Source organism: Grus americana, chromosome 18, assembly GCF_028858705.1.
Source record: "Grus americana isolate bGruAme1 chromosome 18, bGruAme1.mat, whole genome shotgun sequence".
NCBI classification, from domain to species: Eukaryota; Metazoa; Chordata; class Aves; order Gruiformes; family Gruidae; genus Grus; species Grus americana.
Window position 1 is genome coordinate 7,065,974 of NC_072869.1, and position 24,046 is coordinate 7,090,019.

The window sequence follows — 24,046 nt, forward strand, 5'->3', positions numbered from 1 at the left end:
AGCAACGTCATCACGATCCTGCTGTGTGCAAGCGAGAGGCTCTGGGCTTGCAGGACTCCTCCATCTAGGTGTGGATCTAGCCAGATCAATTCCGAGTAGATATGAAACGTATGGTAGCTCCATCAGCCTCCCCTGGGGTTTAGGTGGGACTATGAATGTCATACCAATAAACACCACCAGCTTTTCAATGGGATTCAGACCTCAATGTCTTGACAAAAGCAGAGAAGGTCACACATTAATGATATGCTGGATTTAGAAAGCCTGAACTCTTATTCTCAGGTTTTTTTGGAGACTCTTATCAATCAGAGAGGTTCCCAAGTGCCGACCAAGGGTTAAGGACAGCCCTGCAGGACTTGAATGGCGAATTGTTACAGCTCGCTCTGTTCCAGCTGTGCACGCCTGGGCAGGAGTTGTGATGGCATTTAGGGGCAGGGAGCATTTACAGAAGTCCAGGGCTTTTTAATAGAGGATATCCTTGTCTCCTGGAGGGATAGACTCGCCCGAGCTGGAGAGACACTTCTGCTGCCCGCGCAGACTCACATGCTGAAGTTCTCGGGGAGGAAGCAGCGGTTCCTGAGCAAACCTGCCCACAGCTGGACTCCCACGATGCCGAAGATGAAGAAGACAAAGAAACAGAGGAGAAGGACGTTCCCCAGCATGGGCAGCGTGTCCAAAAGAAGCGTCACCAGGATGCGCATACCTGAGGCAAAGAGGAAAAGTCCACGCTGAATTTTTTTATTCCAGCTATGTCCTCCTGACGTTTTTCTTTCCATCCATACTTTTCCTTCCACTGACAGCCGCTGCCTTCCCAACCACTGTCCTTGTCACCCACACATGGCTTGCAAACTCCCGCAGCTCCCCAACCCCCTCTGGTTTCCCCCCAAAACCCCTGGGATCCCCCCTTCATCCGTGCCCTGCTCCTGGGCACACGACGTACCTTCCCCGCTCCTCTCCCTTCACTCCCCATCTCAAGACCTCTTCTCCTAAAGTTTTCTGGCAATTATATGTCTCCTTGCTTCCCTGAGACCAAACTCTGATGTTCTTCCCTGCTCAGTCGTATTTCTTTCCCTGCTCAGTATATATTAAAATTCCCTTTGCTCCCTAATTCTTCGCATCTACCCTAAATCCCCTCTCTTCCTTAAAATACAGGACTCTCTCTGGCAGTTAATTCTCGCAAGTTCAGGAACAGCCAGTTCTGTAACAAAGACAAATTGATGGTGACTTCAACTTGACATTTACACACAAAAAAAATTGATTTCATCTGACGTCTCTGTAATATTCTGCTCATCTCTCACTCTCTTTCTTTTCCCATCTTCTGCATTCTCTCACTCGCTTATATTGATTTTCATTTAAAGAAAGCTTTACTGTTGCACCCTTTACTTTGATACTTCAAGACGACTTTTTTCTCTCTTCCTGATGCTGTCACCTCCTCTATCAGGGTTTTGCTTCTACTCCTCTACTGGGGAACAACCACCTTGCGTCAACTCCTAATTAACTGAAATGACTTTCTGTGGTTACTGCATTTATCATCATACAAAATTCTCTTTTTTTTTTTCCCACCTTACATTTCTATCCCATTGTAACTACGTTGCAGAGAAGCCAAGATAAATTACCCGGGATTTCAAAATACATTAAGTGAATTACATCCCCAGTTAGACAGTGGTGGATAAATTCATCAGTTCAGCAGTGGGGATAAAAAAAAAAATAAAACATTGCAAACAGGAGTCTTAAACTACCGTAATGATTGAAACAGCAGCAGCAGCAGCAAAGCCAGATTAAGTTCAAGAGTCAGGACCAGAAAAATAAATAGAGCCCAGGCACCTCCAGCATCCGCAGACAGAACTGATGCTGATTAGCTCTCGTCAAGGCATTGGGCCAGTTCAGATAGGGGAGTTAGGACTTGGATTTGTCTAAAACAATGCTGGATCCAATACCCGGGACTGTAGGACCGGGAAAATGACGTTTCTGATGCAGTTGTACTTACGCTTATCACACCCGATCCGTATGGCATCCAAGGGGAACGGAGCTCAGCACCTCTCGCAGCGCTCTGGGCTTTGCCCAGCACGGTGCAGCAGGAACGGCTCCGTGGGCAGTTTGGTTGGGTTTGCGATGGCACAGGGCTGGGTTGCCATCACCTGCTGTGATGCAGGAGCAGGCAATGCTACCCTGTTGCTGTTCAAGGAGGGGGTTGAGGTCCTCATGCATGACCCGATAAACCAGTACTGAACAGCCACCTCCCATCCCACCCAGGCTTGTTTTGGAGGTGTTGGGGTTTTTGGCTGTCCAGACCAGCTCTGGGGAGCACAGCAAGAGATGCTCCAAGAGAAGGTTCCTCAGGACCTCCCAGGGAGCTCTCTCCAGGTGCAAGAGCATTTCCTTGCCTCAGTTTCTCCAGGAAAGGATAGGGTAGTGCAGGGAGGGTGGGAGCAGCGTGACTCAGACCCCTCTGCCCGTATTGCCTGGCAAAGGCTGTTGGCTCAGTCAATCCCTACCACCTGCATCCCTTCACCTTACCAGCCTCCTAAGACCTCTTCAGAGGAGAAAGAAAGACGTCTGAAGACAGTCCTGGGTTTCTTATTGACTGGTGGCTCATCTCTGATGCCACAGATGTCAGAATGAATATTATTTAAAGTAGGAGAGTGACAGACACTGGAAACCAGAAAGTGGTGGTAGGACCTTGCACTACCAGGGCTTGGGTGAATGTTTGAGCTGCGATGTAAGATGGGAAGCATCTGCATTTGCTCTTCCATCTTTGGGGCACAGATATAAAGAACTTGCATCAGCTGGGAGGAAAAGGACCAGACTTACTGGGGACCCTGTTAATGGCCCTGAGCGGCCGCAGGACACGGACAGTGCGGACCGCTGAGAAGCTGACGTTCTGCAGGTCCAGGGAGTACTCCAGCATCCTGCGAAAGACACGAATGCAGAGCAGCGTCAAGAATCTTCTGGAGAAATGTTAGATTATCAAACATTATAAATCAAACATTATATGCCAACTGCTCAGAGGGACTTGTTACTGCATCTCTCCCATCAAGAAAGTTTGCCAGAGGAATTAATTAAGGGTTGTTTGCGTATCAGAATAAAGTCAATGAGCGAGAACGTGATACACCAGCTCACGCAGCCACAGATCCTCTCTCTCTCTCTCATCTGCTTTGATTACTGTTTTTGCACAGGTCCAACGCAGAAGCTTCTCAAAATCCCTGCACACTCCAGGAGGGCAATTTCCAGACACAGCCCTGTTTTTAACAACAATTGTACAGATAACCCTGATGAATCTGGGTTCGCTGTGCTGAGCACCACCACAACCCTGAAAAGCAGAGGTGCATCCCTTGGTGCAGAGCCTTTCCGCAGGCACAGGAGGTGTGCAGCCAGGACACCGAGCTGTGCTAGCTCTGCCCTGCAGAGGTCATTGCCAGGTGGGACTCGGGTGGACAGGCAAGTGCACACATCAAAACTGATGACACTCGTAGACACCAAATGGGGCAAACATGGACCAAGGAACCTCCTAGTGCTCCTACACTGATAGGGTTATTTCACAGCTCAGGACACCGAGGTGCAACCTTGACATGACTTAATCTGAGGATGCACTTGAACTGCTGCAAGTTCTTGGGGTCCACCAGCACCGTCTTGCTCTGCTCATGGCACCTTTGCTCAAGCACAGCGGGGCCATCAGTCACATCACCACCAGGACTTTGCTCTCCAGCCATGGGAAAACACAAGGTCTCTGCCCAAAAGCATTCTCGAAGAGGCAGAGCCAGGCAAAGGCAAGGAAGAGGCTCCCCACACAGCCGGGCTCCCGCAGCCACAGGCAATGACAGGATATTAATCTCTTCGAAAATTATCAAGTTCCATCTTAAAGCTAGTTGAGTGGTTGGAAGCCTAACTTCCAGCCTGAATTTATTCAGGACAAGCTTCCATCCATTTGTTCGTATGCCAGTACTGTCTTTAAGTAGCTTCTATAGCTCTTTGTCCCTGGTGTTTACCCACCCGATGTATTTACAGAGGACAAATCACATCTCCTCTCAGCCTTGATTTTGCAAAGCCAAACAAACCAAGCTCTTCCAGCCGCATCTTGCGGACAGGCTCTCTGCTTTCCAGTCACAACCTTTCTCCACACCTGCCCTGGCCTGAATTAATCTTACCTGAGTAGACATCAAGCTTTTGGAGGAGGCTTTGCCGGCACCTTGCACAAAGGCATCAGCGCTGCCCCCTCCCTCCCTGCTGGAAATCCCGCAGGATCCATCAGTGCCGTGTTAGCTTTGCCACGGCTGCAGCACGTTGGAGGTTTCTGCTCTTGCTGTCATCAGCCAAACCCACTCTCCTCCCTCCCAGCCATCGGCAGGTGAGGAGCGCCCACGGTGGAGAAGACTGTCTCCTCCTAGTCCCCAAATACACAACTCCACACTCGATACAGTGGCACTTTATCCCGTTTCTCGTGGTAGGATGTAACAGGATGATGATGATCAAACCATGTCTAAAATCAAAATAACCTCAATGTATTCCTCTGTATTTAGCTGACACCCACAGCTGCGGGACAGTCCCAGAATACGAACGTTGGACAGACACGTGTGGATGCTACGAGTTTGTTCTCATCCCCTGACCGGAGAGGAAGGCAGCGTGTCCATGAAAACCCACCTGGCCCCAGCGACAAAACCAGCCCCTTCCCCAGCGCACGGGACTCACTGCATTGGGTGGGACTTGGCTGCAGTAAGGAGAGGGGCAACACTTTCCCTGGACTTTAATGGTTCTCAAGTTTCACTTGCTGTTTGAAAATAAGATTTTTGTATGGTTTGCAGGATTCGGGTAAAAAGCCCATGTCAAACATACAGCCTTTCTTTCATCCATTATTAAAACAGAGGCTACCAGCAAAATTCAGAGCAGCATACGGTTATTTGCACCAAGACAAATCACTTTCTGATTAATGACAGCTCTAGACTCCCTTCCAGAGATGCGCGTGCTTGTAATCTGCAAAGGGCACATTGTAAAATGCATTTAGATTTAACATATTAAAGAACAATTATAACGCCAAATTTAAAAACCCGGCCAAACAACAACCCACTAGCTTAAGCAAACACTTGAACACCACGACCAAGAGCAGGTAGGTGGTCTCCTACCTCTGCTGCCAGCGCCAGCCTTACAGCACCGCAAGCTCAGCCCCGGCCCCAGACTACAGGATCCACACATCGCTGATAACTAACAGCTCGAGAGCCTTGAGACAACCCAGTATCGGGGGGGGGGGGGGGAAGTGGGTAAAAATCAGTCACTAAAGAGCAAGTCCAATGAGAATCCCACCACTTCCCAGCTCAAAGGTCACTTGCCAAGGCGAGGGGATGAATGGGAGGAATCAATCCACATCCCTGGCAAGGGGAGATACCCAGGGAGAGCAAATGTCAGGATGTCACCAACTGGCGAGGTGACAGGTGCATTTACCGGCATATATAACATTTACGCATTGAAAATCTGCAGTGTAAAAAGCCCCTGATGAAGCTTCAACTCAAATGTCATTTCTGTTCAAACGGGAAAGCGCGATGCCTGTCAGCGCCTCTGCCATGGACCCGGGTGCCCAGCCAAGTTAAAGGCTCAGAAGAATACTCAGCATTAAGTAGGATGGATCCGCAGCAAATGCTGAGACTCGTCAGAGTGATCAGCAACCCCCGATCATTGGAGTTAGAAGCAAAGCGGAAACGTTTAGGATTTCTAAGAATAAAAGTGGAGCATCTGCAAAGCCAGACGTACAACGGGCTGGTGGTGGGATGCAGAGAGAGAGCTGATGCAAACCTTTGGCAAACACTCCTCAGAGAAGGAAAACTCCTGGGACTCGGCAAACAGACAGACACAAGGGATGCTCAGGACGGACAAGGCATCAGAAATTCATTCCTGTTCTGTCTGGAGAGAGCGAGACTCAGAGCACGCTGAGGTTTCTTTCATATAAAACCCAAAGCCTTGGGAAGGATCTTGAAAACAGAGTGTCAGGCAGCACCCCTGCCTGCACCGAAGGGCTCACAGAAGTGACGCTCAGGAGCATCACAGGAGGGGTTGAAGGGGCTCTTCTCACCCAGCGAGCCTCTAAGAGCACAGAAATGCTGGCAAAGCCCTTTCCACACCTGCCCGTCATTGCCTCTTTGACCCACCCTGCGCACTCCCATCCCTGGGATCACTCCTGCTCAGGAAGCAGAAGATGGGGTGAAAACCCATCAGAGCCGTGGAGTTTGTGCTGAGGGTGCTTTCCAAGGAAAACTTGGGTTCTCTCGTTTCACAGCTGGGTGCTGGGGGTGCTGCCCGGCCAGGGGACGTGACCAAGGCCACATAAGTGACCTGTAGCAGAGCAGCAATGCCTGCAGGCAGGCAGCGGCCCCAGGAGCTGCCCACCCCTCTGCCCGCAGAGGCACAGAGCCGCCGCTTGCTGCAGGCAAGAGATAGGCTCAGATTTATTCAGCGTCAAAAGGTTTCCAAAACCGGGCAGATAGGCACCCTTTATCTCCAAAGCGCAGCAATCGGTGGATGATATTAAGCCATTGGTGTTGGAAAAGACAAGGGGAAATCAGTTAGTTAGGCAGCGTTGTATCTTCAGAAAGCTGGAATGAAATTTCCTCCCGGCCTTCGGCGTCTTTGCCGTGCTCCGCTTTTGCTCAGGAGCTGCTTTTTAAGCTTCGCGAGCCTCACCGCATTCGTGGGTGTTGCTTAATTTTAAAAATACTCACTTTAATCAAGCTGAACGAATAAAAAGAGAAACAGCGGAGGGAGCGTGAGCCCTGCAGCCTGCTGGATCCAGCCACACAGAGGCACCACGTGTCCCAGCCAGGACATTTGACTCATGAGGCTTTTGAAGCAGCAGCAAGTTCAGCTGAAGAACTGAAAAAAAAACCTAAGGAATTCTCTTTTAAAAAGTCCTAAAACTTCAAAAACACAAGGTTTTTCAGAGGTGGGTTTGAGTCAGCTTGGCTGCAAGGGAGGCTGCTGAGGGGTTTCTTTCACCAAGGAGGTTTCTGTGAGTCACGGACGTGGCCTGCTCAGGATGCTCTGCTTTGAAGGCTGCGGTACGGCGGCACGGAGCAGAGAGCATCTGCAGCCGGGGACTTCACCAGCCCCGGGTCTCCACTGCTCTTCATCCTCCCAAAAGTCACTTACAGCATCAAACTGCAAAGCTCAACCCCAGGTTTTGAACCCCTGGAGATCTGCGGTCGTGAGTATCAGCTTGATGCGGTTCTGCCACCTCTGCCTGGAGCAAAGAGCACCTAACTGGGGGTGAGCCAGGACGCAGCGGGGCCCCGGGAGGTGGCTCCTGGCTTCCAGGACCCTCACATCCATCCAAGAAAGCAGCGGAGAGGGGCAGGCTCCTGGGAGAGGGTTTGGTGCAGCTTCCACTGCAGCTCAAAGGGGCTGCGGCTGTGGTTGCACATTGGGTAATTGCGTGTGCAAATCCGCCCCTTACACGGGCAATTACCCCGTAGCTCTAACGGTGCCCAGGCAGCACAGAGGGCACCGTGCAGCCACGTCTCCAAGGTGCTGTTCCTCGGTGCGAGAGGGATCAACAGGGGCGCACAGAGGGGATGAAAAAGCAACATTCGTTCCTGCCTTTCAATTATTTTAATATTTAGTTTTTTAAGGGATGAAGGGACAAATACACGGGGAAAGAACAGCCTTTGCCCGGAGTGGCAGCGGGAGGCTGCAGCAGGGACTCCCATGGGCGGCCCCACGCCAGCGCTTTCTTCCCCACCACGTCTGAACTGGGGAGTTGAAACAGCCCCTTGATGAGCCTCGTAGAGGTGAAGTGCCCCTCAGGAGAGCCCTGCCCGCTTGTGAAGCGACCCGGTGCTGCGAGGTGAAGGCCACGGGCTGGACGCTTCACCCAACGCACCCAGCAGGATCCTTGCTCCGGCAGCCGCAGCATCCCTGCTCCCCACAGACACTGGTCTGGCAGCATCGCCCTTATCCCAATTTCTGAGCTAAAGAGCTTTTCAGAAACCACACGGTGCTTTTGGTTTAGATGGAGCAGGGATGGTGTGGGGCACTGCGGCATCCCTTTCTCTCCTGGTACCTCTGAATACAGCCAGGCTTCCTGCAGCGTATTTCATCCCTGAAACTCAGCACTCAAAACCGGGAGGGAGCAAGCCATCCTTAAGGGTTGTTTACGAAGGTTTCAGCAGAGCTAACTCTTTAAAACAGCCTTCAACACAGGGAGAAAAAATGATAGCAAACATTAGAAGAAGTGTTCAGGAAGCAAAGGGAAAAAAGAAACGGTGTCTCTGTTTCTGAAGAAAGCAGCCTGCCAACCACCTCCAGCCCCGGATCTTCTCAAATTGTAAGCAAAATATTCCAGAAGTGGTTAACTTTCCTGCAAAGTCTTTTAAGAGGCCTGTTACCGTTACAATGAACAAAGCACAAACAAGACTCTGCAAACTTGGCCAAACAACTGACTGAGCCCGGAGTAACAACAGACCCGCACAACTCAAACACGGGATGATGCACAGCCCTGCTCAGAGGGGAGCAGAGACGCAGGCGTGGACCCAGGGCCCTGCTCAACCCCGTGTCCAGAGAAGGCAGAGAGGAACCCTGTGAGCTCTTACAGCACCAAATTATCCCGATTTAAAGCTTCTCTCCCTGGAAAACAATTAACCATTGTGAAGTCTTTGTTGGTTTGCTTGTTGGGTTTTTTTGTTGAGGATGGTTTAAAGCTAAAAGAGGGTTGATTTAGATGAGATGTTAGAAAGAAATCCTTCCCTGTGAGGGTGCTGAGGCCCTGGCACAGGGTGCCCATAGAAGCTGTGGCTGGCCCTGGCTCCCTGGCAGTGGTCAAGGCCAGGTTGGATGGGGCTTTGGGCAACCTGGGCTAGTGGAGGGTGTCCCTGCCCATGGCAGGGGGGTGGAACTAGATGATTTTTGAGGTCCCTTCCAACCCAAACCGTTCTGTGATTCTATGATTCTGTGATAAAGCACAACTCAATCCACAGGGATGCAGAGGTTCAGGGATGTCCTTATCTGACCAACGTCAAAGCAAGCTGATCTCTTGCAAGCTGGTGGGACTGCAGCAAAGTGGCTGGGGCTGGCTCCAGCTGAGGAGCAGGTAGATCTCAACCTGTGGCTATCCTCTTCCCACAGACCGATGGGAAAGGAGGTCCCTGCGCCCTGCCCGGAGGAGGGGGAGGAAGAGCACGTGCTGGGTCCCGAAGTGACCAGGGAGACGGCAAGTAAGGGGACATCTCCATCCCCCAGCTACAGTTCACTAGCCCAAGCCTCAGCCAGCACTAAACTGTTAATGTTTCTGCATATTTTTGGATGTAAACAAGTGCTCATCCTTGATACTTCAGCGTCTTACACGGGGAGAGGTTGAAATCGTATTGAATAATCTTTAGAGGGCGAAAGCTGGCTTGCAACGCTTGTTAACCTTCAAGCGTTCTCTTAAAACCTAACTCCCCAAATCCTCCTCTTTAAAATAACACAACTTAATTATGTCATTCATCACTTTTTTCCCCTTCCCTTTTCCCCACGCAACTCCATAACCTACAACCAAAGCCATGTTTCACTAAGCTGAGTTTTGATAATACAGCGCTATTCTCATCTCCAGCAAGTTTTACTGTAATTACAGAGATGTGTTGCAGACATTACACACTCTACAATTAGCGCTAATTGCATTACATTGTCACAAAGAAGTCATTTACTCTCCATGAGCTCATGAGATTGGTCTGGACAGTTTAACCGAGCTGAGAAGTACTTAATGGCATGCCACAAGAGCGGCCGGCAGCGCGGTGAGAGCGAGCACGGCACCCGAGCGGCTCTCCCAGCCCTCTGCAAGTGGTAGATTTGGGGTAAACAACACGCACAAAAACATTTCTCTGAGATCTCAGCATCCGTCAGGTCCAGAAACTTCTCCTGGAGGATTAAATACTACAAGTTTTGGAGGGTTGGTTTTTTGTTTTGGTTTTTTTTTTTTTGGAAGCCTCTCCTAGCCTGGTGGTGGTGGGGAAGGGTTTCCATGGGAGGTGTGCCCATGGGACCGTACAGCCCCGGCGTGCAGCACGTCCCGCATGGCCCTGCACGACATGCCTTCCCCACCCTGCAGACACAGCTGGCTGGTTCTCCTCTGCCCCCGTCATCACCTTCTGCAGCCCATGGGCAGGGAAGCGGCAGGGAAAGCAGGAGCCTGGGACCTGCGGGGTACCAGGGAGCCCACGCTGTCCCGCTGCTGCCCCCCTCCCATGTACTGCGTGAAAATGGGGAGGGAAACATGGGAAGGCAGGAGCATGGAAACGTCCGTTTGTGAGTCTCTTACCTGTCATTTCCCTGGGAACCTGGCTGAAGCCCTTGTGTGAGACCCACACAAAAATGTGACGTGTTTTATCAAGTCTCTAGCAAACGCAGCGGGGATTTGAGCATCGCCTCAGCGCACACTCCCCTCCACGGCCACAGCTGGGCTCTGGCCCCTTTCCTCACGCCACACACCCGCTCAGATGCAAGGTGCCTTCATGTCGAGCGTGGCTCGTCCCTTGCTGCCCTGCTCTGCTGTTAGCACCGTGGTCTGGATGCTCGTTGGTGTAATTTGCCCCATGTGGGAACCGCAGAGCTGCAGGAGGAATTTCCCTCTGGCTGGCTGGGATTTGATCCTGCAGTGCTTTTTCCTCTTATCCTCACGGTGCTTTTTACCTACATCTGGAGTCTGGTAATGGGCTTGGGTCCTTATTTTTCCCTCTGCTACAGCAGTGGCCCATTCCTGCAGCCCCTTTGGCTTGCCCTGGCGCTCGACGCTGCCGGGGATGGCTGAGACACCCTCCAGGACCGCAGCGATGCTCCGAGCAGGACGCAGCACTCCAGGATGGATGGGGAGGGCTGGAGGAGAGTGCAAGGGCTTGAAAAGGAGCAGAGAAAGCGGGCGCTGGGGGAGGAGAGGCTCCGCTTTGTATTTAAATCCAGTTCGATCCTTCGTCAGCCGAATTGGTTTTGACGGGGCCCAGATGGGAACAGTTCATGCACATAAAGGAAAGACCCATCATTCAGCGAGAGCCAAAGCCGACCTGGCAGGAGTCACGGGAGCGGTCAAGCCGTGAGGCTGCAAAACCTCTGCAACAAATAAATGCCTCCGTGCATCGGGGATGCGGGAAGGCGGCTGCGGCAGCGGGGAGGTCGGTGCCACCAACCACGCTCTGCCCGGGAAGGAGGCGGCTCTCACCCACCCAAACACCCACCCAGGTGCGGCAGGAGACTGGATGCTTGCTTAAGCAAAGTGCGCCTATATTTGGGCTTAGGAATTAGGACGGTCTCTGCTGATGTCCCTCTAGACCGAGGTCCCATCACAGTGGGGTCTCCACAGAGGCACATCAAGGATAACTCTAGCTCCAAAGACTCCACAAGCTCAACGGGCAAGGCCAGGACCGGGCTGGGAGGGGAACGCAGCAGCACCCCGGGGCGGCAGAGCAGGAAGCAGCCCAGCACCCACCACCATGCCTCCCCGAGCCTCCCCAGGCAGGACGTCTGGCCTTGCTTGGGTCTGGTTCTTCCTCACAATTCTAGTATAAGAAAAAATAAAGAAGAAATAAAGAATTCACAGGGTGCCCTTAGGAGGCTCCAGCCCTTGGCTGTGCTGCTGATGTTTGCAACCCTACCAGAGCCGATCGGACCTGGGGTCCCACCTTGTCCAACATCGCATCGCTGCAGCCCCTAACATTGCTCAGACGCGTCAGGAGGAAACTTTGAGCCCTCTCCTAACCCCAGGAGCCAGAGGCTGGTGCAGCTGGAAAGCACGAGCTTGTGGCCTCCTGCAGAAGCTGGGTTTACAGGGATGGTTACAGCTCTTGACCCTTCTGCCCTCCATCTCAGCCTCCAGTCTGGGTCTTGAGCTGCTCTACATCTTTGGCCTCTGCGGCAATGAGCTTCCAAGGCCAAGGATGTGCTGGGAGACCTGGCACCTCCTCACTGGTTTTACTGGGCCACTGTTTCGGTTGTCCCAGCTGCCTGGCAGAGATGTGTGCCACGACCCTACGGGGCCGGTGATGGACCACAAGCAAAGCCCCTTCTTGGGGCACACCAAAGCCACGCCAGGGAAGCTGCCCAGGTGGGAGAGTCCCTTGTTCCCTTCCAGGAAAATCAGTAAATTTGATCTCTAGCTCTATCAAAAGAGAAAAAACCCCACTGTTTTCCCAAAGGTCTTTGGGCTCTTGGAGCAGGGAGGGGAGGCGAGGGCCGGCGAGCAATTCATGTGTCAAAGAAACTCAGCTCGCTGGCCGGGGGCCAGGGACTTTTCATGTGGATTTCCAGCCTCTGCCAGGAGACTCTCGGGTGCTGGAAGAGCCTTTAATTCAAACCAGGTGCCTCTGAAAGGAAACACTCAAAAAGGCAAACTTGGTCGCTTTCCCTCACACACACACAAAAAAAAAAAAGTATAACAATGAGGGCAATCACACATTTCACTCAACTATCCTCCCTGGCACGCTGCTCCGTGCTCACAACCACCCGCTCCACCACCACCTCCCCGATGGAAACTGCAACCACCGGCGGGCCCGGAGGGAGAAGATCCGCACCCAGCGCTGGCCAAAATCACCGCAAGCAGCTTTTGTCACCCTGCTCCACTCTCTCCGTGAGATGAACATCAGCTCTCCTGCGAGCTATGGAGAGGACTGGAGTGACCACTGCGGTCCTGGCAGCGATCCCCGCTGCAGAGCTAGGTTGGACAATGCCAAGGGCACTGAGGTCCAGCAAGACCCCAGTATTCACCACTGCAAACCAGCCACTTCCCCAAAGCCGACACTCGCTAAGTCAAGCCATGAATGAGAACAGAGAGGCGTAGGGAGAGGGGGACCCGCCGTGCCAGGCTTACCCCGCGATGACGATGAAGAAGTCCAGGCGGTTCCATGTGTCTCCCAAGTAGCATTTCTTCCCAAAAATCCCCAGCGCGATCATCTTGACAATCATTTCCACGGCGAAGAAGGCAAAGATGAAATCGTCGAAGCTCTGCAAAAGAAAGGCACGGAGGAGGGATGCTCCTGCGTTGCTGCATGCTCGCACCGGAGAAGGGAATTAGAGACCTGAGGCCAGCGAGGTCTCCTCCTGCACCACCGAGGGCTAAAATCCCCGGGCAGAGGCAGTGCTGGGAGCAGCCTCGTGTCTTCCCCCAGCCAACAGCACCCACAGCGCAGGGATAAAGGGACGAGTACGTTTTGGGCTCTGCTTTCGCTATAAACTCACTGGTTAACCCTCGCCAAACACTCCAAGCAAGGCTTGGCTACGCTGGGGCTGGCACAGCCTGGCAGGGGCTTTGCCTGGTGACACCGTGTGTTCACATCCAAGCACCAAAATCAGCATTTTTTTATGTGCTGGGGGGACAGCCAGCGCAGGACCCAGCTATCCCGGGGCACGAGGCCACCTCCACCACGGCTAGAGCCAGCTCTGCCACAGCTCGGTCCTTCCCACTCCCCATCAACCCAGGGCCGCCGTTAAGCTAAAAGCAGCGGCCGGGCCGTACCTGGAGGATCCTGCAGCGCGGCGAGTCGCAGGCGATGTCCTCGCAGGGGTGGAACATGCCCAGCGTCACGCAGTTGAGCAGGATCACCAGCATGCTCACCCTCTCAAACCACCTGCGTGGCACCCCGTCAAGGAAGCAACGGATCCAAACGAGCATCCACGAGCGGCCACCACTGAATCAGAAAGGTTATTCTGGTCTTTAAGGCAAGGCGCGCACCAGCTTCTCTAGGTTAGACTTTATCTGGTTTTGCATGGCAACTCTGCCTGCTGTTTAGATACCTGCATGGCAAACCGATGGCGTGTTGTCCCCGCGCTGACATCAGTGACTACAGCTAATCTGAAAACCGCTATAAAACAAAAGTCGCATGGCAAGAGTGCTGAGTGCTGATGTGATGGATTAAGAAATTAAATTAAAAGAACTATATCAACTTTTAGGGAAAAAAAAAAAAGAAAAACCCACACTGTTAATTTCCTCTCCTGGAACTTTATGGAAAAGCACTTTAACAACATTACAATTTTCTATTAACCGTGTCACGGCTTATCCCAGGGGCGTTTCCCTGAAATCACTGCTTGAACTTTTCATTCCCAGTCCAAATTAAGACTGTCAAAACCATTAGCCAACTGCCTAAAAGCCTTTAAGACTGTGAGGGCCAGCAGAGCCCGTCCCCTACCCTGACTCCTGCCTCTTGGAGCAGTGTTAAAGAGCTGAGCTGTCGGGACAGACTTTGGATGCCGTTACTTTTGGGGCAGAATAAAGCGTGCTGCTGCAGCAAATCCTCATAGGGATGGTTCAAACCTGGTACCCGATTTCTGCATCCTTCTAGGGGGCATTTCTAGCCAGCTCCCAACTGCCCGGGGCACAGAGATGTGAAATCCAGGAGCCAAAGCAACGCTGTGCCAGGGTTATCTTCCAGCCTAGCGCGGAAAACACCCCATCGACTGTCACAACCCGCGAGCAGTCGGGGCCACGCTCCTGCATGGGCGCAGGCAGCAGCTTCCAGGCTCTAGGAAAAATAAGCACGGCTCTTGCCAGACAAGAGCTTTCGCTGCAACGCGGTAGCGGGTGGTGTTTGGGAGCCCGTGCTGTAGCGTTATCTGGCTGGGGAAGAAAAGGTGAGGATGAATCAGCAGGTGCCTCCCTGCCGGGCACGCGGGGCTGGAGCTGGCAGCTCCTACCACCCATCCTGGGCAAATTCCTGGGAAATCACACGGGGCTGAGTCACGGCTCGGTCGCCGGCAGTCTGGATCTTTTAATCGGAAGAAATGTTTACAAGATATCGGGATAGACATTCCAACTGTCAGGTTGGGGCTATGGGCTGGAATATTTAGTCCAAATATAGCCCTGCGGGGGCACGCGTGGAGGGCAGCTGCTGCGGGGGATCCGCAGGCGTTCCCCAGCTCAGGGCGCTGGAAAGCATCCCTCTGCAGAGCCAGCCACATCCACGGCTCTGCCAGCAAGGACCTGCAAAGCCCTCGAGAACACAAAGAATTAAAAAAAACCCTGTAAGATCCCAAACAGGCGTCTGCAAGGGCTGTGCGAGACGTTCAGCAGGGAAGCGAGGAGGCTCGGGGGTAGCCTGCTTGGTTGGGTCAAAACCTCCAGAGTGACGGATGCTTCCCCAGGCAGGCAAAGCTTCACGCGAGTTCTTTTGTGGCGGTGGAGAAGACCCTGCGCTGGGCCTGGCTCTCCTCCATGGGCTCCAGCGCAGCTGGGTACGGGACCTGGGTGATGCTTTCGCCATGGCGGGCAGCTGCTTGGTGCTGGCTGGGGAACCTCAAGCTCCTGAGCGAGCAGAGATGGGCACATGACCACAATGTGCCTCTGCCTGCAGTCGCTCTGATCTCACCTCCTCCCTCTCCGAGACCTGGAGCAGCCCTAACGCCCGCCCAGGGCAGCTCAGCAGATCCAAGCTCACCGTGGCCCCACGTCCAGTGCCAAGGGCTGAGCGGTGGCTGAAACAAGAGGAATCGCACGGGGTGGCACCGAGGGCACCCTCCCTGCCCTCCTCCAGCACGCCACAGATGGCAAAGCCATGGGTGCCCCTCGACGCTCGTTAGCGTGCCGGCACTGGCACCAGCGACTAATTGCAAGCGGAGGGTAGCCAGGAGCGCGCAGCCCCCCGAGACGCCACAACCTGCTGTATGTGGGGCACGAGGTGCAGCCGGGAGGGAGATGTGGGGACCGGTGCCAGAGCTGCACCCGCCAAAGGGTCCCCCGCGGTGCGGGCAGCAGCCCCCACCTGCCTGCAACACCTTGCTGCCCAGAGCCCCAGCACCCTGAATCTTGATGCAGATGCTGGCACAGGCACGGCCCCCCCACGCTGCCCTGCCCAGCGAGGCGACGGCAAATGTCCCCTCATCCCCCCCAGCTCTGTCTGTGCCCCCAGCCCAGCGCTGGTCCCTGCCCTCCCACCCCACGTTCCCCAAACCCCAACTCCCCCCTTGCAGGAACAAACATCCCGCAGCAGAAAAACAGCCTGGGGAAGGAGGGGTACCCAGGGAGCGGGAGGGGATTTTATTTGCCGATGGCAGGGTTTTTTTTTTCCCCAGCTTTAACCGCAGACCCACTTATCAGCATATCGCTCCCTCAAGCAAATACATTTCAGTCCAATATAACACTTCACCCTGATTAAATATTCCCGGGACAGGGACCCCAGGGGTGCCGAGGGCGGTATGTTAATGTGCAGCTGACAGATCAGAAGGTTGAGGGGGGACGTATTTTATTTTTTTGCTTTTTTTTTTTTCCAGCTGAATGAAACTTCAAGCTCTTTCTTCTGCTAATGGGATTTTCAGAGGCACACAAAGTGCTGATGGCTACGGCTTTGTACCGACCCTCCTTTGAGCCGAGAGGCTGACAAAGGGAAACTCTTCAATTAGCAAAAGCAGAAAGCGCTTTATTGAATGCCGCTCGCTGCTGCTGCGCGGGCAGCGAAGGGGCAAAGGGGCTTTGGGAAGCACCAGAGACCACGCTGGTCCTCAGCCAGGCGAGGAGGAGGAGGAGGCGGCGGCGGCACACGCGAGGGGCAGCGGTGGCACTGCAGGAGAGGAATATTTGCCAGGAGTTGGGGGTCCTACCTTCTCCTCGCACCGAGCAGGCGGGGAGCGTAGGGCTGATGTTTAAAAGCAATAAATAATGGGGTTCACACACACAGAGCAGGTAATCACCCCATCTGCTCCATCCCACAGGTGTCAGAGCCAGAGTCCCTGCTTTTCAGGGTCACCTGCTCACCCCAGCTTATTCTTAAAAATCCACATTTTCACCATCAACTTAGTCAAGACAGACAGCTGAAATGCTCACAGATTCTTTTCAATTAAACAAAAATACTTCTGCCACACAGAAATATCCAGTAACACTTTTGTTGTAACCTGACTCTTCAAATTCCTAAGATAAAAAGCACCAAAACAAAAAGGAAAATATCCAGAAGCCAGTCACTCATTACGAACAGGAGCCTTTGCCCAGAGCAAGAGCCCTCGGTCCCCTTCCCACCGCGAGCGATCCCCGTGCTACCTGCCCGCGCTCGGCAGAGCCTGACCTTTCGTAATTAAGAGGCAAGAGCCCCAGATTCAATTAGCCAGCACTACCCAGCTTAATGTAATCAAAAGAGAAAGATATTGCATTATGCTTGCTATGATTTGGTTGCAGAAGTTTGGATCAAATTCGCCAGCAAGTGAATTAAATGGGAAGCTGTTGCCCAAGGGCAACGGCAACCAAGCGGGCGGCAGGCACGATGCTCGGTCCATCGGCAGCCCAGGCTCTCTCCGCCAAGCCGGAGCGCACACACCGCTCCTGGTGCGTCCTCTGGCTTGGAGACAGGGAGAGCGGGCACCACCGTGCCACAGCATCGCCCGTCCCCAGAGGCGGTGGTCCCTACGCCCGGGGGGCTGGGCATCTCCACCAACGGCTGAGCCAGGGACGGAGGGCAGCGTTTGGCGATGCTTTACAGGGACACACACTCTCCCATGGGATTCATATTTATTTCTTCCCTTGGTACTCTGCTACTCCCAGGTGGCTTCTGCCATTCCCCCTCTCCTCCTTCCCTGCACCCCTCCCTCTCCTCTCCGGCTCCTTCCTTAGCTCTCCCTAAGCACCGCCGGTGCTCCAGAACAGCAGCGGCTCCGAGGCCATCACCGGGAGATGGGGTGGGACCCCCCGAAAGCACAGCCAGCGTGATGGGGAGCGGGGCTCTGCGGGCAAGGTGGGGACCAAGGGGGCTGCAAGCTTGTACCCTGCAATAAAACCCAACGCCAGAAATGCATCGAACTGCCTGGATCTGCCCAGGTGACACCTCGGCTCGGCTCTGCTGCGTGCTTCTGGAGCAAGGAGAGGGCGTTGGGACCCACGGCCACGATCGGGTGCCCCCATCACCACCCGCATTCATTTCTCTCGTGCCAGGCAAAGCCTCCGCTCTCCAGGACAGCGGCTGGTCTTTGACAAATGTGCCAAAAGCGCTGGCGAGGCCTGGAAATTTTTGTGCAAATGTGATGTGAAAATTGGGTTGAAATAACAGCCTTCCCCTGCAGCGTCACCGAGTCCCACCAGCTTAGGAGTGACACTGGGATAAGCTGCAGACGTTAATGAGAGCGGAGTTTTAGGCTTCATTCATATCAATTCCAGAAATAGCCCCTTTGACAGGAGCATAATGGGACTTCCAGGGTCTGGCCTTTGGGGGGGGCGGGAGGAGGCAGGGACTAAAATCCTAAAACATTAATTCAGGCCGTTTGCAAGGGAAGTTAAAAGTCCTCAGAATTAATCTGCCTCACGGATGGAAATAATAACCCCTTCCCAGCTGCACCTCCAACTGCACCAGGCCAACAGGAAAAAGGTCTTAATGTCATGCCCAGTTGAAAGGTTATACAATTCCCATCACAAGTCTGGACATTTAATTGAATTTTTTTTTCCCCATCGTACTCCTTCGAAAGCAAAACTGGTACCCATCTTTTCCTTTCAGCATTGGCAGGAAGCATTTGCATCCCCTTGGACGCTGCATGCCAGAGGTGCTCTCAGAGCATCTTTACCCGGCGATTCCTGCTTCCCGGCTTTTCCAGGCGTGGGACCTCCCCTCCCTCTGGGGAACAGAAGAATGGGATGAAGCAGGGAAGATGCGGCAGGTTTACAGCCCTTCCCGCAGCATCGTGCTGACAGCAAAACTGCTTTCTCCTGGTGGGGTGGAGAGCCCGCTGCGGGCACGGCAGCCCTGGGCACGCTCGCTGTGTGCGTGCGACGGAGCGCGCGCCTCCTGCCCCACGGTCCACAGGGATTCGTGCCAGGCGAGTCCGTTCCTGGAAAGCAAAGCCAGAGGCGTTCCGCTGGTGGGGCTGCAGCAAAGGGGTTTAAAAATTCAAACATTACTCAGAGAGCATTTACACGACGTGCCCGGCACCTGCCACGTCCCGGGTCACCGCATCTGGCAGCCTGAGCGCACACTGCCGGGAGCCAACACGACCCCACCGAGCCCGGCGTACCCTCGACATCCTCATCCACGGGCTCTGAGCCGGGAAAAAGCCAGGCAGGGAGCATCCCTGCCTCGGCACCGCTCTGCAGCTCTTCAAAACCGCTTCCCTCACAGCACAGACAGACCCAGGAGGTTATTTTAATTCACGCGGCTTCACAATTAAACCTGGGAAACCAAAACAGGGCGACTATTCATGCCAGCGTTTTGGGGAATTTCATCTCTAATTTACTTTCCCTCGCAGATATCCAAGGGGATGCACCGGCGGCTGCTTCCCTCTGCCGTGAAACAGCCGCACTCCGCTCCCGTCTCGCCCGTACTGCGGGGCCACAGCCAGGTGACGGTCCCCAAAGGCCCCATAACGCACAATGGCCACCGTAAAGCCCAAAAGTAGAGGGAAAAGGGGATTTGGGGGAGTAATCATCTTAATCGTCTTTTCATTTTTCTCCCAAAGATTTAAAAAAACGCACCGTCGGCTGCAGGCAGGAGATGCTCTCCTCTGCCTCGGAAACACAGCTGCCTCTCAAGGGGGATGTAGGATTTGCTCAGCAGCGCGGAGGAACCCTGCTCAGCCACCCAGGTGATGAAGCAAAGAATGATGCTGTATTTAGAGGGGATGAAGCTCGATAAAAAAAAGATGTTTTGTCAAAAAAAAAAAAAAATTCCTGACGAGGTTCTTGTTTGCTTTACTGTTTTGCAATTGTTTCCCCACAACCTTTTAGATTTGTACTTTAAGGGGTTTTTTCCAGTAACCAAATGGGTTTAAAATCTTATTGCTTAAAGAGATATAAAAAAAAAAAAAAAAGATTAAAAAAAAATCCTGCAAGCTGAGTGTCTTGCATAATCTCCAAACTTCAGGAGCTGGAGCTTTTAAGAAAAGCCCTACATATCGCTTCCAATTAACTCCTGAACGGGGAGCTGGGGGGGCTCGGCTGCTGGCAGCCCGGCCTTGGGACCAGCACCTGGGAGGACGGGTGCTTAAAATCAAATAAAATGAAATGTCAAGCCAGAGCGCTTCAGCTCACCAGCTATTTCACCAGCTGATGCCAAACGCTGGGACCCCGACCCTTGCTATCCCGCACCACCCACAGAGCAGAGCAGAGCAGCAGCCACGAAGCCTCGCTCGCCCAGACCGAGCTCAGCAGAAACCCCAGCTCCCCCCACTCCTGTCCCTGGTTTAGCACCTTCTAGTGACATTTGGGCGGCTCGGGGACGGGGTCTCCTCCCACACGCCCCACCAAGGTTGGGCTGCGGAGGTGGGAGCGTGCCCTGGCCGCACACATGCCCGTCCCCGTCCTCCTCCCAGCTCAGCCTCCGCACCAGCCATCGCCTCCCGTGACAGAGCCCTGGGGACGCGCTCCCTCCCAGCAGCTCACACGTGCCATTAACGAAGATGATGTTGTGAGCAGTGAAATCCTTCCTAATGGACTCCTCCTCTGCAGGTGGGACCCGGGGTTACCAGTTAAAATACACCAAATGTGCCAAAGCTGTTGCTGGTGCTCCATAATATATTTAAGACCTTTTCTCCCACCACGCCTTATGAAGTGCAGAGTGGATAAAAACTTAATCCCCAAATATATATATTTTTAAACTCGCTTGCTGTAAACTGTTCCTTAATAGTGCCTGCCCTTAAAGCTCGGCGGAGCAGAAGAGCGGCGGGGGTGGCCGCTCACCGGGACGTATCCACAGCACCCAGCGGTGCCACCCCCTCGTGAGGCACAGCCCCAGCCATGGGCCGGGTGGGAGGAAAACCCACAGAAACCCAGGTAAACGCTGCAACACGGGCAGATGCGCCTTCTCCTCATGCTCATGCAGAAAAGCACCTCGTGCAGAGTTGCCAGAGCCTCCTCCGTCTTACTAAAAGACTTGGGATATTTGGGATACTGATACTATGAAGTTTCTGCCGTCCGTGATTCGGCTTGCTGCATTACTCAAGACAAAAACTGTTATGCAAGGCTTCCTAAACAAGTTGCAGTGAAATCTTTGTAACATCCTACACCGACACATAGTTGGGATATGTCACATATTTGTCTTATTTTGTTCCTTCTTTGTCCTTTTTTTAGTCTCCTTCTACTTTTTCCCCCTTGGAAGTACGCTGGTTCCCATGGAAACAGTGATGTTATGGGTATGGACAGAGCTTCAGTGACGTCCACAAGTTCAGTATAAAAGCGGATTTATGTAACAGTTGGTGAAATGAAGGAATTGAAGAGATGGCTCTGCACGGCCACACGTGTGGCATCAGTGCTGCCGTGCCAGGGATGCTGCACTGGTCGGGTGGGATCAAACTGAAGCGGGAAAAAACAAGAAGACGAGGCAGAGAGGAGATGCCAGACACACGGGAAGGTGGAGCAGGATAAAACTTGCCCTAAACATACACATATCTATATAAAAAATATTTTAATATGTGTATTTATTTTTTTCTATTTATGTATTCACATATACTCATAGAGAGCATCTCTCACCCGTCGCTGCTGGAGCAGAGGGCAGATGGGGGACCCGGGCACAGAAAGCCTCCTCCCTGTGCTCGCCCGGGAGCTGCAGGGGGGCAGCCGGGTCCTCGCTGCTGCCCCGGCCCCAGAAGCCGGATGGGACGGAGCATCCTGCCCCGGTGCTGGCAGAAGGCCAGCCGGCTCCACGGCCAAGGAAGGAGACAGATCCCCTCCAAGCCGTCCCTCCCCGAATGGGCAAGGGGAGCATCTCTGGGAGACTCCTGCAGGCTTCCAAGCCTGCAAAACGGGCGCATTTCCTCTTTTTCACGAGCCTGTGATTTAAATCCCTTCCTAGGGCAGTGCACAGATGGAGGGGATGTCTCTCCTCCTCCTCCTCCTCCTCCTCCTCCATCGGTCCCCAAGGAAGAAACCTGAACAGCTTCCAAAATGAGACATTGCCATGCCCAGAGACATGCCACCTCAACCCCCCCTCTCCCTGCAGAGGCTTCGCTGGCAGGTACCGCACCGTGCGGAGCCAAAACCCCCCAAAAATCAATGTATTCATAAAGCCAGGGAAGCGACAGGCTGATTACAGCCCTGCTCCATCCCAGGGACGTGCTGGTAAGAACAAGCCTGTGCTAATTGTCCTGGCAGCTCCTCCACTTCCCTTACAATCCCCGACACGCTCTGGGAAGCCTCCACAGGCTCCCTGCTCCCGCCGGGTTAACCCCCCTTGGCCAAGAAAACCCTGAGCCCAGCCCCACGGAGGCAAAATATTCCCTGTGAAGCCAAAATATTCCCGGTGAGCATCACCCCCCCACCCAGCGCAGGTGATACAGGCTCTCCGCCTCCCTCCGCACCCCTCTCCCCTGGGGACCACTCTCCCCCCCAGCCTCATCCCGCTGGGGGATGCGGCCCCCCGAGCCCCGGCAGCACGGGCACAAACCCAATCCCAGCCCATTAAATATACACGCGGGGAGTGCATGAAAGATTCATCCGGGGCAGGGGATGTCAGCGGCTGCAGGCGGGAGCGCAGGAGACGGGACAGCTCTGCAGGGTCAGCAGCAGCCGCTGATTAATTCAGCGCTTCCCTAATCACCCGAACAAGCGGGCGGCAGGATGGGCACCGAGACGCGGCAACCAAGCAAGGACCACAAAACCCGGCGAACCTGGGGAGAGGCGGCAATTACAGCCCGTCCTCCCGCTCGCCACAGCGATCCCGGCTGCAGCTGGAGCTCAGGCGGAGGAGAGGGAATTCCCTCTGCTGACTGAGGGCCAGGGGAAACCTCGGAGGGAAGAGCCGTTAGCGAGGAGCTGGGATGCGAGCAAGCTAAACAAAGCAGCTCCGGCTCCATCCGAGACACGCGAGCGGTTTCTACCCCCACCCCTCCCACCGCCCGTTCCCGTCCATCTGCAGACACCCGGGCGAGGGACGCTCACGGACAGGATTTGAGAGACGGGGAAATCGGGGCGCAGGGCAGGAGGGATGCACCGGAGCGAACCTTCCCGCGGCGGCGGAGCATCCCACCCCGCAGCACGGCACAGCCCGCGCCTGGCATCTCTGCGGCTGCCAGACCCACAAAGTCATTGCCAAGATCTCCAGAAAGGCGAGCAAGCACGGGGGGGTGTTTCAAAACACCTTTCCATCTGCCCTCTTCCACCAAGCAGGGAAACGTGTCCACCACACCGAGGCAAACACCTTCCAAGGCCATCAGGAAACGTCAAACTCTGGGGTTTGCCCATTCGCACTCTACAAATGGGCAGCTTGGGGCTCAGCAGAGGAAAAGAGGAGAGATGGGGCAGACACAGCAATTCCTGGCTGCGCCAGCTCCAGGATGAGCCGAAAGCACCCTGCTCCCAGCCACATCCGCTGCAGCTGGGCCCTTCTCCTTCCCAGCCCCGTAGTTTAATCGCAGAAGGGTACGAGCTCAAAGCCCCGAGGAAACCTGGCCAAGCCTCGCAAAAAGCTCAGAGGACAAATCCAAGGACAAACCCAGCATCATTTTAACCCTATGGACCGAGACAGGGCAGAAGGGCTGGAGGGACCCGTATCGCTGCTTCGGAAGGATGCAAACAGCTTAACACCAGTTAAAGCAGAGGTGGGGGCCGCAGAGCCCCCCCACACACACACACCTTCTCCCTTCCCATCCACTGGCACCAGTGTCCTGCCCTGACCCGGGGACACCGGCCAGGGGCGTTCCAGGAGCTTCTTGGGGCAACGCCTGAGCGGCTGTGATAGAAAGGATAACCTAGGTGATAGCCTTTTCGGGGCAAACCCTTCTCCGGGCGCCAGCAGGAGCTGTGCCCGACCACCGGAGAGCCGAGCCCTTTCCACTTCACAGTTTGCATTAGCTAATGCTGGGTATAACTTTCCATGCAAGGCTTTGCTGAAGAAATACAGCTTTGGGGCGACTCAAAGTACCCACAAATTTTTGTTTATGTTTTCTGACCTGGCTTCAAGTTGAGGGGGGAAAAAAAAATATTAAAAAATTATGTTTACAAAGTCTGAATATGATGACAATTTTCCAACTGGCCTGCTTCGATGTTTTACTTAGAAACGGAGCCAACATTTCCTTTCTAAAAAAACATCAGCGTAAAATACAATATTTTGTTGCAGGTTAAGTACTTAATTAGACAGGAACCATCTTACACGCTTCAGATTTTAAAGTCTATGATTAAAAAAAAAAAAAAAAGACTGTTTTTCAGTGTAAGCAA

The 24,046-nt window shown here is 53.7% G+C and overlaps 1 protein-coding gene across 15 annotated transcripts in view; it reads right to left on the reverse strand.

The window, feature by feature from the left end:
• CACNA1G (calcium voltage-gated channel subunit alpha1 G) overlaps positions 1-24,046 on the reverse strand; it is a 151,497-nt gene that overhangs the window by 89,096 nt on the left and 38,355 nt on the right. For all 15 annotated transcript variants that reach the window (XM_054846273.1, XM_054846271.1, XM_054846272.1 and 12 more), the window contains exons 2-5: positions 13,454-13,565; positions 12,809-12,942; positions 2,809-2,906; positions 541-700 (exon numbers count right to left, since the gene is read on the reverse strand). In XM_054846273.1, the coding sequence (XP_054702248.1) occupies positions 541-700; positions 2,809-2,906; positions 12,809-12,942; positions 13,454-13,565 (504 nt within the window). The remainder of the gene's footprint in view (positions 1-540; positions 701-2,808; positions 2,907-12,808; positions 12,943-13,453; positions 13,566-24,046) is intronic.